The sequence below is a fragment of the Hippocampus zosterae genome, chromosome 18 (assembly GCF_025434085.1).
Source record: "Hippocampus zosterae strain Florida chromosome 18, ASM2543408v3, whole genome shotgun sequence".
In the NCBI taxonomy this organism is placed as follows: domain Eukaryota; kingdom Metazoa; phylum Chordata; class Actinopteri; order Syngnathiformes; family Syngnathidae; genus Hippocampus; species Hippocampus zosterae.
This window is the reverse complement of record NC_067468.1, coordinates 16,420,030-16,435,111: the sequence shown is the minus strand read 5'-3', so window position 1 is coordinate 16,435,111 and position 15,082 is coordinate 16,420,030. Positions and strand designations below refer to the sequence as shown.

At 46.4% G+C, this 15,082-nt stretch overlaps 2 protein-coding genes across 3 annotated transcripts; both read left to right on the top strand.

Annotated features, from left to right (window-relative positions):
* The first annotated feature begins 13 nt into the window (after positions 1-13).
* Positions 14-7,802, top strand: crata (carnitine O-acetyltransferase a). 2 transcript variants are annotated; one of them, XM_052051320.1, is made up of 14 exons: positions 14-374; positions 1,480-1,776; positions 1,956-2,074; positions 2,278-2,331; positions 2,611-2,776; positions 3,226-3,400; positions 3,563-3,741; positions 3,863-3,963; positions 4,835-4,954; positions 5,033-5,155; positions 5,959-6,094; positions 6,731-6,793; positions 6,964-7,101; positions 7,292-7,802. In XM_052051320.1, the coding sequence occupies exons 1-14, from the start codon at positions 351-353 to the stop codon at positions 7,505-7,507; spliced, it is 1,911 nt and encodes a 636-aa protein (XP_051907280.1). In that variant the 5' UTR covers positions 14-350; the 3' UTR covers positions 7,508-7,802. The 2 variants fall into 2 exon arrangements, with proteins under 2 accessions (XP_051907280.1, XP_051907281.1); XM_052051321.1 differs by lacking the exon at positions 14-374 and adding an exon at positions 1,061-1,226.
* Positions 7,803-9,081: 1,279 nt separating this feature from the next.
* On the top strand, positions 9,082-14,610 carry LOC127591328 (leukemia inhibitory factor receptor-like). The gene is made up of 18 exons (XM_052051336.1): positions 9,082-9,355; positions 9,425-9,576; positions 9,876-10,027; positions 10,109-10,262; positions 10,346-10,618; positions 10,722-10,848; positions 11,344-11,480; positions 11,587-11,732; positions 11,819-11,972; positions 12,040-12,101; positions 12,191-12,407; positions 12,554-12,736; positions 12,814-12,915; positions 13,010-13,171; positions 13,380-13,508; positions 13,611-13,704; positions 13,791-13,857; positions 14,021-14,610. Exons 2-18 carry the CDS (start codon positions 9,522-9,524, stop codon positions 14,423-14,425), a joined length of 2,619 nt encoding a protein of 872 aa, XP_051907296.1. The 5' UTR covers positions 9,082-9,355; positions 9,425-9,521; the 3' UTR covers positions 14,426-14,610.
* Positions 14,611-15,082: the final 472 nt, after the last annotated feature.

Here is a 15,082-nt window from a genome sequence, read left to right as displayed (position 1 = left end):
TGAAATAAGTAACAGTTGTACTATATTTGCTTCCCCGACCAATGCATAACGGAAGTGCTTGGAAAGTGCAATTTACATGACTTTTGTACTTGGATCCTTTTTTAAAAATTAGTTTTTGCCTGAATTCTCAATGGTCACAATATCCGCATTAAAAACATTTACGACTTCCGAGTCGTATTCTGCATGCGGCTCGGCACCCGCACCGTGCAGCTGCGGTGGCGTGTTTAAGTTTGCCGTCTATTGATGGGTCCAACGTAAAGATAATCAGAATTGACTGAATCGAATCTTTCTGATGGACTTCGGGCAGTGACCTTTGATGATTTGTGAAGTGGGCGTTTCCAAGATTCAGAATGTGGGGCATTTGCAGCAGAATGGTAAGAAATTGACCTTGATAGTTGAGCTCTATCACGTTGTACATTTTCCAATAACCGGTTGATCGTTTGTGTCACGAACAACATAATGTCTGACATTCGACTGATGTGTTTGGTCTCAGTTGGTGGCAGTTCACAGCAACATTTGCGCAGACTCGCTGTTTGTACGTTGGCTAGCACGCACGCTAACTGGGTAAAAGGTTATTTGTGGCTTTATTTGTTTGCAATTTGAAACTTCAGCCTAGCTAGCATACAAATTGAAACAATAAATGGCAACACTTTCCTCGTGTTTTGGGGTCTCTTAGGAGCGTTTTGTGTATACTATCTCGGCGAGATATGCAAACACAAGATTTAAAACGCTATCAAACGGTACCGAATACACCAAGGAGTGTGAAATCTGTGTTACATCATTAAAAGTAACAGAAGCTTTTATCCTCATTTTGTCTGGCGGTACAACGCTGTTTGTTTTCCAGAACAGTCGGCGCTTGTAGTTCAGTCCTTAGAATTGTCAAAACAGTTTAAAGAGGTTAATATTTATATCCGACCAAGGGGACAAAACGTTGCGTTCTTTTTATTTGTGTAATACGGCAACACGTCTTTTCGTCACCGTTCTTTGATTATAAGTGCAGCTTTTGCCCTGTACAGGTGAAAATACTACAGTAAAGTACTGTACTTCAAAGAAATCAGATTGACCCAAAAGCAATCATTGCACTTGTCGTTATTAACTTGCAAAATTAGTAATAAAACATTATGGGCGTATCTGTGGTGCCCCATTATTTGTTGACCGTACTAAAAAATATATATAAAATAAGGCATCTTAGATCTTTGTTTATTCGACTATTTGGATGGGGAAAGGTGAGTTTTGCAGTGGAATACGTTCAGATTTTTTTTAAGTCATTCGTACCAGCTGACATTTGGCAAGAAGACACAACCAATACTAAGATACCCCCCCCCCCCCCCAGGCAGTCACAGGGCAACTCCAGACAGGCATCCATTCACACTCATATTCACACTGATGGGTAATTTGGTGTAAAGAGGGAAGAAACCATCGTACCCAAAGGAATTGTATCAGAATTTAAATGTTAAATGGTAGTCTTTCATCTTCCAGGTCAAGGCGGGCGTTGCGAAACCCGGTGGCTTGGTCAAACCTTGCCACTTGGTGAAGCCAGTTTCAGCAACCCGGATCGCTGGGAGATACTTGACCCACCAGAAGGGGTTGCCGACTTTGCCCGTTCCCCCTCTGCAGCAGACCTTTGAGCGCTACATCACAGCTCTGGAGCCCATCGTGGAGGTGGACGAGTTGATGCACACAAAGGAACTTGTGAATGACTTTCAGAAACCTGGGGGTGTTGGTGAAAAACTGCAGCGAGGCCTGGAGAGGAGAGCGCAAAATGCAGAGAATTGGGTGAGCTTGTGGCAAAATCAATAAATAGAAAATCGACCAGCTTTTGGACAGTACTTGTTGCCATAACATTGATTTTTGTCCCATTAGTTGTACAAAATTATTGAGATAGTTCATGATTTTTTTTAGAATGGGATATACCTGGTGCATAGAATTTCAGGTGGTTCACTGTGTCTTTGTAGTTGTCAGAATGGTGGGTGCAGGTCGCTTACCTTGACTACCGTTTGCCGGTGGTGATCCATTCGAGTCCCGGCTTGGTTTTACCTCGAATGAACTTCAGTGATAAGCAGGGACAAATCAGGTGATCACACGATGCATCCAGCATTGAAAGAGACTCATTCTATCCGTTGTTTTATGAGAGAACTACCTCGTGTCCGCTTAATCTATTCACATCGCTATGTTATGAAGTATTGAATCTTTTCTCCCCACCCCTATGGCACGTGGCCACTGAATAAAAGTCGAGATCTACACTATAATTGATAATTCGTCACTTTCGGTCTACAGGTTTGCTGCCAAACTGATTTCAGGTGTTTTGGAATTCAAGACAATGATTGACAAGTAAGCACACGTGTTGAAGTATCTTTTGTTTTAAGACCGACCACATTTTTGTCGAATAGAATCAATTGTAGAATTAGGACGTGCCCCGTCTTAATTTTAGGATAAAATGCAATACATCTTATATTTCTATAGCGCTTTCACAAGAGCTGCTGTTGTCACAAAGCGCTCTATGAAACATTCAAGATAAAATAACTCATACGGCAGTACGCATAACTTGAACACCCAGAGATGAATGCCGTGTCCCTGGTGGAATCAACATGAGCTGTTGTACTACTGCAGCGAGACCATCCCGGTGGAGTACCTGGGAGGGAAGCCGCTGTGTATGAATCAGTACTATGAAGTGCTCTCGTCCTGCCGCATCCCTGGTCTGAAGAGGGACGCTGTGGTGAATCACGCAAAAAGCTCCAGGCCCCCGAAACATATCACCGTTGTCCACAATTTTCAGGTGAGGAGCACAAATACGATTCACTCTCATCTGACTTTGGTCTACCTGACAGAATGGGCTCTCGACTAATATTGGTGACGTTTGACACACCACCAAGATGATATCTTGCTAAACCGACATGAAACCAGCTGTGGGGTTTTTTTTCTACAATGTTTGGAAAATGTGTCAGTTTGAGTCAAAGCTAAAATCAAATCCATTATTCATTTGAATATTTGTTTCTGTTCCAATTAAGTCTGCCGGTGGCCGAATCATGCCCGCTTCAAATTCAACTGCACTAATAAACTAACCACCCGAGGGCGCTGCAACTGCATAAATGAAAGACAATTTGGCGCTTTGAGGTGCCGCTTTTAATATAGTGATAGGATGACGATATGGCGGCCATTTTAATAGAGCGACATTGCCGTTACCTTCATAACTTTTTCTTTTCTTTGTCTCATTTGGAATTTTAGTTCTTCAAGCTGGATGTTTACAACAGTGATGGAACACCGCTGACCACCGAACAGCTCGGTGTTCAGCTGGAGCGGATCTGCGATGCCTCCATAACGCCCAACGCGGAGCCCGTGGGCATCCTCACCACCCAACATCGTGACACCTGGGGCAAGACTTACGCTGACCTCATCAAGGGTAAAATGTCAAACGTGTGGGGTACATTCTGCTTACTCGAGCGGTCTTTAACTGTTCAATACCGATCACGAGCATTGAACATAAAACGATTAAAGTCAACCGCATCGTGTCAAGTCTTCCCCCCGGATTCCTTTTGACGTCATCATTTATTTGTTCATTTAGACCGGACCAACAAAGAGTCGGTGCTGGCTATTCAAAGGAGTATCTTCACGCTGTGTTTGGATGGGCCGATGCCTCGAGTGCCGGAGGACGCTTATCGCAGCTGCGCGGCAGTGCAGATGTTGCACGGAGGCGGCAGTTTGTGGAACAGCGCCAACCGCTGGTTTGACAAAACACTGCAGGTGACGTGCCAACTCTCAAGCTGGGCCTCCATTTGAGAAAAGCTTCCTGGAAGGAAGTTTGTTTAGCATCATGCGCTCGGAAATGATTGTTTGTTGTCAAGAAATACATTCTTTGTTTCAGTTCATTGTCGGGGAAGACGGGACATGCGGGGCCAACTATGAGCATGCGCCGGCAGAGGGCCCTCCCATTGTCGCTCTGATTGACCATGTTGTGGAATACACGTAAGTATCGGAAGTTGTCCATCATGACATCGGTATTGTATTTTTATTGAACTTGAGCCATAATTTTGAGGGCTTGTTTTGCAAAAAAAGCAGCCGCAAATTCAGCAAGTGTGATTTTAGAGCCAATGAGCAGCTAGTCACAAAGTCTCCTTTGATAATCAAGTCGGCATTTCCTCGCGTCTGGGTCAAAATTTTAAACGCACGACGGACAGGAAATTCCTATTTCCATGCTTTTGGGGCAAGTAAACTCAAAGAAAACGTCTTTTATGCAATGACCTGTTGCTGAACGTTCGCTGGCTGCCCATCCTTCAAACACTTGTTGAAACAATCTTTTATTCTTTGGTTTTGGACTCGGCGTGAGACTTAATTTTAAGGTGACTGTTTTTGTGCTTTCTATTTTATGAATTCATTGTTTGTGATATGAATTGTTTTTATTCCATGTACATCGCGTTGAAAAGAGCGGCGGTTGTTTTAAAGGGCTGTAGAAATACTCTTTTGAGTTTAGAGCTGAGGATAATATTCAACAGTATAATATGCAGTACTCTGCATATGATTCAAATGTCATTGGACGCTGACGGCGCCCCCCCCCCCCCCCCGTATTTTTTCCCGGTGAAAGTCATCAGCACTGCCGAAAGCACGAAACCCTCTTTCAAATTCTACCGTCCTTACCACTTGGACACCAATTGCCAACAACGTATGCCATCCGTTCAAGTGATTGAACACGCAATTTATTGCCCGCCTTTTCGGATCTCAGTCGAAGATTGCAGTGCTGATGGACAATTTGTGGCGTCAACGCGTAAACTTGGAGCCCGCTTATCTGAGATGGCGGTGAATCGGGGGCCCTATGATTTGTATCCCGTGTGAAAAACAGGAGGAAGCCAGAGATGGTTCACTCTCCTACTGTGCCTTTGGCTATGCCCCGAAAGCTCCACTTCAACATCACCCCCGAGATCAAGAAGGATATCGAAGAGGCCAAACAGAAAATGAATGAGTGAGCGCCGCCTTTTGCACTTTAGGATCAATCATGAGAGTCACTTTAAGTAATCACGTGGCATTGCTTTCCCCGCAGACTGGCTAATGACCTGGATATGAGGGTTATCGTGTTCTCTCACTTTGGAAAAAACATTGCAAAAGCCCACAAAATGAGCCCCGACGCATTCATACAGGTGGCACTGCAACTGGCTTACTACAGGTGAGCTGCTTGAAAACCTCGACCGCTGGGATTTGAAGACGTTGAGTCACAGGTCCAAGAGTGTGTGTTTTTTTTTTTTTTTGTATCATATAAAAATGCATATTGTTTTGTTTTGGCAATTTCTTTGTTACCCCCAGATTATTGTGTTGCTTTGTATTCATTCATTCATTCATTCATCTTCCGAGCCGCTTGATCCTCACTAGGGTCGCGGGGGGTGCTGGAGCCTATCCCAGCCGTCTTCGGGCAGTAGGCGGGGGACACCCTGAATCAGTTGCCAGCCAATCGCAGGGCACACAGAAACGAAAAACCATTCGCACTCACACTCACACCTAGGGACAATTTAGAGCGTCCAATCAGCCTGCCACGCATGTTTTTGGAATGTGGGAGGAAACCGGAGTACCCGGAGAAAACCCACGCAGGCCCGGGGAGAACATGCAAAAACTCCACACAGGGAGGCCGGAGCTTGAAATCGAACCCGGTACCTCTGCACTGTGAAGCCCACGTGCTAACCACTGGGCTACCGGGCCGCCCGTGTTGCTTTGTAGCCCTTAAAAAATATTTTCAAAGCGGTTAGGAAGATGAATGAATGAATTTTTTTTTTTAACCCGATCTTTTCTCCCCTCCAATTCCGATCACGTGATTGGGCCCATTTTCCGACGATGCGATCAGGATCAAGACATCCCTCTCTGGCCAATGAAGCACTAATCCAAAACTTGCCGTATGGCTGATGATGACTGAAGTCACATCATATCATCTATGATCTGTTTTCATTGACCACCGGTTCCGTTTTTCTCTCTCTGCAGAATGTATCAGCATTGTTGCGCCACCTATGAAAGCGCCTCCCTGCGCATGTTTCGACTCGGTCGCACCGATACGATCAGATCAGCCTCGAGTGCCTCTGCTGCTTTTGTGAAGTCCTTCGATGATCCAAACAAGCAGGTGCGCTGACCTTTTACTTTGAAACCCGATGTGTTCCGAGCACTCCTCCGGGAGCCGTCACTTGATTCCGGCCGGAGGAGTTTGTGTGTCCAAGTGTCGCTAAGAGACAAATTGTCATGGGCTTTATGGCCCTCGTAGGCTCACCCGGCGGGTAAAAAGAAGTCTTGTGAGTGACCAGCGATGACTCAAATGCCCGCTTAGGAAACTGAAGAACGTCCACAGCTCACCTGTTGTCCGGGTTTGGTCATGCGTCATGCGCCAGCTGAGGCCTTCGACAATGTGATGTCATTTTCAGTCAACGGCAAATCAAAATGGCAGCCCCCTGAGATTTTTTTTTTCTCAGCAATCTTACTGTATTTTTCTGACAATAAATCACACTCATAACTCAGCTGCAACTTAAAATGAAATCCCCAAAATCCCCATTCCTTCACCATATTGACTTTTAGAGTGGCTTTTATGTATTTTAAAATGGATTGATCTATTTTTACCAACCACATCTTCCCCTCCTAGTCCCAGTTGGCTCTGCTGGGTTTTCCAAATCTTTTTTTTTGGGAGGGGGGGGTCTGTGTGCAAAATTGAATGACGTATTGAGGCGTTCTCTTGTTGAACAGTGAGTGATCTTTCTCGTTGCTGCAGAACACCGAGAAGGTGGACCTCTTGGAGAAAGCCGTCGTAGCACACCGGTCATATACCAACCTGGTGAGTGATTGGGTTGCCTTCTCGGGTTCCCGTCGAAAAGGATTTATTTTCCGCATTTATGAATTGGTTTGCTGGTGTTGAATTGGCACGCAACGTTGCTGCAATACGGAATTTTGGGCGCGCCCAACCTATTTTGATCGAAAATGTTCAACTTTTGTCTGCCTTGTCAGGCAATCAGCGGTCAAGCCATTGACCGACATCTACTTGGGCTGAAGATGCAGGCTGCCGAAGAAAAGATCTCCATTCCCGATGTCTTCAAAGATCCCTCCTATGCCAAAGCCTTACACTACCGTTTATCTACAAGTCAGGTCTGGCGTCTGAACTTTTTTGTTTTCGTTTGAGGGCCGCATAGAGAAAAAAAAATGACACCCCTGATATAAAGTATTGTGTTGGATCGCTTTCATTTGTGGCTAGCGAAGCGCCTATAGGAGGGGTGTCCTGAGCTTTGCATATATGGGCTTCAAAAACCTTTTGGTTCTTTTTTTTTCCCCCCAAAAGGTGCCGTCCAAGACCGACTGCGTCATGTGTTTTGGCCCCGTCGTACCGAACGGCTATGGCGTCTGCTACAATCCCATGAACGACCACATCAACTTTGCCATATCGTCTTTCAATGGGTGCCAAGAAACGAACGCGGCCGATTTGGCTCGCGCTATGGAGCGCGCGCTCGTCGACATGAGGACACTGCTGGAACAAACTCCCAGAGCCAAACTGTGATGCTCGCTCTCGATCGCAAATCAGGTTTAATTGGTGAGCGCCAGGGAACAAAAAATTTGAAGGAGGCGGCCTCGTTTCACAGGTGATAAAAGTCCACACTTTTTAGAGATGATTTTTTTGCACATCGTGAATCTTGTCCAATGATCGCTACTGTTAAAAAAAAAAATCCTAATTGAACACGAATAAGTAACGTACTTGTAGTTTGTCTGTGAACAGACGCTTGAAGCACAGTCAACCATAAAAGTCAAATTGGTGACGTTTAAAATGCCTGAAAATATCGCATGTCACAGAAACGCTTAGATAAATTATGGGCTAGTGGTCAAATATTATGATTTTTTCCCCTTATCCCGACTTAAAAATATTTAATTTTGCGACTTGCCAGTTTTAAAAGACTCACTTATGCCTTCACTGAAGTCGTCACTTGACACGGTCCGTGCAACATTCATATTTACTTTGAATGGCCAGTTATCTTGATTTATTTTTTTTTGGGTGACACGGCAGGATGTATTTTTGTGTGTTTAATGAAATTGTGTAAACGACACGTCATGTCATATGATCAAGAGTTGACCATTACTGTATGATCATTTGCAACATTTTATTATAAAGGAACATGCTCAGATGTGTTGGTAGTGCAGATACAGTGCCCTGCAAAAGTATTGGAACAGCAAGGTCGCCGCCAGGCTTCCCGTTGTGTCTCCCCCTGTTGGTCATTGTTTTGCCTTTGTTCCTCTGGAACCGGTTGTTAACTGGGCAACTCGATTTCTTTTATTTGTTTGTCAACATACTTGGCCAATAATTTTGATTCTTTTCTTTGCACACGCTTTTCAAGTTTGCAATTATGTTTTGTCATTGTGCAAGTCAAGAATTAAAGAAGTGCAAAACTGAACCGCATGGAAATGCGACCTCCCGTTCTTGGAGGTCGGATGCAAACGATGAGAGGAAGGAAACTTTCTCTTTAACCGACAGGCTGTACTTCACAGAAAGTGAAATACCCTTGAGAAGATTAAACAATAGCTTTCCGTTATGATTAAAAAGAAGAAAAAATGGACATCGGGGTCACGGTGCTTTGGAAAATATCCAAAGAAGGCCCACGCAACATGCAAAGCACAACAGGAAGGCCGGTGTCAAAATCAAAATTCCAAACTCTGAGTGGGTCACATGCGCAAACCACAACTTCAAAATAATGAGAGGAATCTATGTGGAGGTGGTGGGGGCTGTGTGTGTTCAGGAGAAGCAAAACAATTTCTTTCCATCCGTAGCGAGATTCAAACCATCGCATGACACTTGTCTCAACGACTGATTGGAAGAGACTCATATTCCACCAACCGTTTTTAGACTAATAGGGCTGCATAGAACATATTGTTGTAAAGAATTAGGGCGGGGGATGTGTGGGGGGGTTGGCTTCCCCTTTCAATCTTCAGTGCCTTGCTCGGAGGGACCGCGACAGTATGAAAACTAGCATCTCCCCAACCACAATTTCCTCCTACCCCAAATCCCTTGAACTCCTCCTGTAGAAAATATTCCCCCCCTCCCCCCTCCCTGAGGCCCACTCCACTGCAAACGGAGTTCTTTCATTTCCGAGCATTGAGAGTTCACGTCTTTATCTGACCACTATGACTAATGGTTACGAGAAGGCAGCCTCTCCGTTTCCTGCATTCCTAAGGCCGTGGATTTCACAATCATTACAACAAGGTTAGCCAGCAAATGGACTCCAGCGTGTCCACCGCAGGCTGGCTTCGGACCGAGCGGTGCTACAGGGACAAACTGGATTCAGAAAAAAAAAATATATACACAGGATATTTTTTGCCCTTATGATTTATTCTCATTCTTCTGGAACCGTTTTCTCAGGTGAGAGCGTTTGATTGACTTCATCTTTAATGATAATGAGTGACACTAACCAAAAATGGATTTCCACAGCTAAGCAGCTTCGGGGAAAAGACAAATAATTGCACTGACTCTGTGGAGATGTACTGAAACTTTCCTCCGCGGATCTTGGCCACATCGTCTCGGCATCATGATCGCGTGGCTTTTACTTGTCTCACTGTCCCGCAGCAGCGCGCAAGACGCCGGTGAGCAACCCCAACTTGTCTTTTCGATGAGAAACCACGACATGCTTTTAACAGGCTCCGTTGCGTGGCTTCGATTTCACATTTTATCGTGATAGCATCAAACAAATGTTGTCAAGCGTAAATACAGAGAAATGTAAAGTTTTTTTTTTTTTTGGACTGGCAGTATCCTCCCAGGAGGTTCGGGGAGGGGCGGGTCAAGAAACATGACCTCTTTTCATACGCGGAAACATTCCGGACACCCGTCGTTAAATTAAACCTGCGATTTGAATGGACGTGATCATCCGTTGATATCCCGTTAGGTGTTTTCCCCTGCGGACCGCGGAATGTAACCGTTAGCGCTTCCGACCAGCTCATCCTGTTAACATGGGAGGATGACCCATCGTGTACGTCACGGCGCCATACGCTGACGTATGAGCTGGAGGTGCTCATCGCTGACCAGCCGGCACATCATGTAAGTTTGCCGTCATCGTATCTACTACAGAGAAGTGGAAACGTGAACATTTGCGTCCTTGCGGTTTTCCGTTTATTTTAGGAGGAAGTGGCTGTGAGTCCAGACCAGATGGGATCTCCTCATTCCTGGAGCTGGTCACCCCATTTAGCACTGGAGTGTGCTCCCTTCACACTGAAGCTGAGGTCTCGATCCCATGGCCGGACAAGTCCGTGGCAACTGGAGCGGATCGGTCCCGGTTCGTAATGCTTCCGCTTCTCGTGGGCGCAGGGTCGGTGGACGTGGGATGTTCACGGTCGTTCTTGCGTTGTCTAACGGCAGGCCACGCTCACTCCCTTTCGCCGGAGGTTTATCCACGAGACAAAGTGTTTCGAGTGGGCACGCAAGCCACCTTCTGCTGCGTTTTACCGACGGGCCAAGCTTTGATAACGCTGAATGTCAGCGGAGACAGCAGCAGCAACTGGGTCAGGCGCAAGATCGGCAATCGTACGCATTCCCTGACGGTCGACCTGGTCAAAGGGTCGGTGGAAAGCGGCGCCAATGTGATTTGCGAAACGCAAACGGAGCACAACGGCGCTTGTGCTTACATCGGATGTAAGTGCCTCCTTCAAATTGGGATGTGGATGAATGAGGGGGGGCTGAGAATTGCGTCGGCGGCGAATCCTTTGATTTTTCACATCTCTTAATGATTGACCAGACCCACCCGCCGATCACGATCTCACCTGTGAAACTCGGGATTTCCAATCGGTTGAGTGCCTGTGGACCGTGGGCCGAAACACACACTTGGCTCTCAAGAGTCCAACGACCTATCGACTACTCGGAAGGTATTGAAAACCCATTTTTTCCTCTGTGAAAGGTCGCACCCGAGCAAGTCGTTCAGTTGAAGAGGGGCCATATGCACTTTTTCCGATCGATCGCAATGGACCAATTGGGACACCCCCTGATCTAGAGTATAGTCGTAAAGTATAACCGCTGATGCTGCTGCAGTGGACGGCCGACATCTTGATTCCGCAGAAGGGCTCAAATGGTGCTGACGGTGTGTCATCGTCAGCGGTCAGATTGTCCTTTTCAACTTCCGCATTTTTAAGTTTGCAACATTTTCCCCCCCCCCCCATTCAACATTTAACTGAAAGTAAAAGTCGTCAAAATGAGTTGGTTTGTTGTTTGAATTATTCTTGCTCTGTGCACACGGCCGTGGTTGTGCTTTCTCTGTCAATGGAGTTGAGTTGAAGAAGGAATGAAACAAAATGTGAATCAATGTACTTGACACGCATCCGATTAAAAAAAAATAAATCCTCTTGGCGTTTTGTGTTTTCCAGTACGTGCGCCAAGGGGTCCGCTGGGAGATGCTCTCATAAAGTGCGAGTGGATTTTGAAGAGAGGGATTGGATTTTAACGGCACAAAACCAACTTGGTACAGTCAATCTCACGGATAGAGCAGACCTTATGAGAAGAGGTACAAAAAAGTACTTAAAAAGTCTAAAGAATAATAAATGATCGTGGAAAGGGGTCTGCATTAGATCATCCTCAAATTCATCAAGTTCTTATTGGTGTCATTCCAGTGCACATGTTTGCCCCCCAAGAAGTTAAGGTCTCATCAGTGAACGCCCGTAGTGTCAGATTAGAGTGGAATTGGGCGATACAAATGTATGACGAGCTCAACGTACGATGCCAACTAAAGATTAGTGATAATCAAACATCCGCGGTGGTAAGTTTACAAAGCAAGCGTCAGAAAGGCATCGATTGATCACAACCACCAAATAAAACCTTTATTTGTCCTGACTGTGATCGTAGCGGGAATGCCTTGGAGTGGCTCTTCGTTTCGCAGTCTTGGATGACTTGATTCCCAACTGGCCGTACGAGGTGACGATGCGATGTGGAACAGCTCAACATTTCTGGAAGTGGAGCGAGTGGAGCTCAAGTGTCGAGTTCCTCACAATGGGCGATGGTTGGTATTGCATCAAACAAGCGCTTGCTGATTGTGCCCAAGTTGATTGCGCCTAAATGTCCCACAGTTCCCGACGCGCTCGATGTATGGATGCAGGGAAACGACAGCCAAACCATAATCACTTGGAAAGTAAGTGCGCGCGTGCGTGTTAGCTTGTGCGCGTGCGCGCGGGGGCTTCTGCTCTGCTTCACAGAATGGCTAATAATCACTTTTGGTAGGTACTACCAGCTAACCAAAGCCACGGCAACATCATCGATTATGAAGTTACTTGGGAAGCGACCTCTGAGAGACGCAACAAATCCAGAGTGTTGCACCCAAAGCGCAGTTTAGCGCTCAGTCTGGATGCCACGCGAGAACATGTGGTCAGTGTCACCGCCAGGAATAAATATGGAAACTCTTCCCCTTCGACGATCACCATCCCCGTCCTCAATAGAGGTGTGCCACGAATTATAAATCATTGTAAATACTCTGTCCATCTTGCTAGCTAGCGATCCATCCAGCTTGCTAGCTAGCTAGCTCTTTAGCTACCCCATTGTGGTTGGTCTCTGTAACTAATGTAACTAACTAATGTTGTCTGACAGGAAGTGGTCGAGTTAAATCTTCAAAGACCCAAGGCAGTCACGGTGGTTTCAACCTGTCTTGGTCCGCCGCCAGTCCGATGGCTAGCTGTGGCTATATTGTGGACTGGTGCCCAAGCAGAGGGCCGTGCACAATCGACTGGTTGAGGGTCCCGCCTAGTCAAACTAACGTCTGTATATTTTCAAGTAAGTTCAGGTTCCCGCAGATATCTTCAGTTGCATTGACGGAATGACATACCGCCGCGCGTTAACGTCTCCACCAGAAAATTTCCGCGAAGGCGTCAGATACATGCTGTCGATCTACGGCTGCACACGCGGAGCTCCCGTGTTGCTTGAGAGACGAGAAGGATATGTCAAGGAAAAAAGTAAGACCTGCCCGTGGCATCTGTGAACGATGTAAGGGTTAGCAAATGTTGACTTTGTTTGTGAAGGGTTTCCCCGATTCCTCTGCTTTTCCAGTCATACCAGACGGTCTTTTTAGAACACTGAATTGGAAACAGAGGGATATGGATGTTGAGGTATCATGGGATCCTGTCGCCCTACAAGAGCAGTCTGCTTTCATCCAAGGCTACATCTTATACTACGGGCAAAACAACAGCAGCGTCATGAATATCAGCACCGGTAATGCGGAACTCAATTGTGTTTCCGAGACGGACGCAGCAAACTCAAATGCGCAAACGTACGTGATCAATATGAAAACGTTTCCTAAAATGGACAGCAGGCGGAGCCGTGTTACTCGGCACTGCGGAAGGCTGTCCGCATTTGGCCGGCGTTCCGATCAAGCCCTGCTTCCAAGTGTGAATGTAGAATGTCAAACTCTCTCTTTCAGACGATCCTCGAGACACCAGCTTGACAGCCAGAAATCTCCAAATCAACTCGTACACATTCACGGTGAAGGCAAATACAACCGTCGGACAATGCGGCGCGACGTCCATCACCGTCACCCTGAATTCACTGAGTATGTCGCCGGCTAGAAACTAGCTTAGAAGCGCACGGAAAATATTGATGAAAAGAACCCATCGATCTGAACACTCCTCCCCGGTTCCTCATCTTCCACCAGCTGATAACTTGATCAAGGCCGTCGGCATCACCATCGCGACTATTTTTGTCCTCCTCTGCTTGATTGTTATCCTTTGCTACAGAAACTGGGAATGGTGAGGAGCACGGCACGGTTTCGCATCATGTGACACTCATCTCGCGCCTTCAAATATCGCTTGTCTTCCATTGTTACCTTTTGTAGTATCAAACTGAAGGTCTGTCCTCCGATCCCGATGCCGGTATTGAAGGACAAGTGGATGACATCACTGGTAAGCATTCTTTTACGGGGCTAACAAATGTCAAATAACCTGATTGGGCGATGGGGAACCAAACCAGTATAGTCGTGGACATTGACAAACGTCTCAGGAAAGTGTTTCACATTGATTCACACGAATTTCACAAGGACACTTTGTCACCCCCCTGCCCCCCCAGACTAAAAAAAGTTGCCGTCCTGTTTTTGTGGAAATGAGTCATCACACCGAGGCAGAATTGATGGCGATTCCCGAGCTGCACTGCAAATCCGAAGCCCCGGCTTTGGATTGCTCTTACCGGGCAAACGGATGCTTCGGCGAACCAGTTGAAAACCTCAGCGCACGGTGCGCCGCTGCTCCGTGTCTCTTACCACTACTCCCCCCACCCCCAACACCACCACCACCATTGTCTTCATCGCTCCCGAAGGATGGACGTCTCAACCCTTCATACAACCTGAGCTCGACGGACTCCTTAGTGGAAGGCTCCCATGGCTATCAGCCTCAGAAGCAAAAGGGACAGCTGGAAGAAGCTTCAGATACTCCATTGCCTTGTGTCTTCACTTACATTCCGTTGCCTTCCGAATAGTTTCCGCGCACTCCTTTTCGTGGTAGCAATGACGACGTACTGTTCAGTATGGAAATAGTCACGACACTCACTAGCACTTTAGTAGTTTACAGACCGGCTCAAGCACTTTACCGCATCCAGTGTTTCGCTGAAATCGCATGTCACGTTACTTAACAAACTCCTGTTACATTAAAAGTCCATGTCGATTATTTTGTTTGTTTGTTTTTTTTTATTTCTACCAGAGAAAGAAAAAAAAAAGTTACGCGCACCCCCTTGACTCGCATAAGTCACACAACTGTACGCACAGCGGCGACCCCGCCGGCCCCACGGTGCGTTTCTTTTTGTCTTCACGTCCCCTCTCGCGTTTCATTTCTTGCTCTCCTGGCTTAGCTTTTGGGATGGAGATTTCCGGGAGGTTTCAGATGAGCTTTGCCTTCATGCTGCCGGCGCTCCTGCTGTGCTTTAGCATGAGATCAGACTACATTGTGATGCCGCGCAGATTACAAAACACCCATTTCCACCTCTTGATTGTCCTCCCCCTCAATGGTCACTTAGGCTGTGGGGGGGTTGGTGTAGTCGAAGAAAGAATCAAAAGAAGGACATAAGCGTTATATTCGGATGATCATCATTTGGAAAAACGTGATCAAGCACCAGTGCGGCGTTCACAAACAACCACAA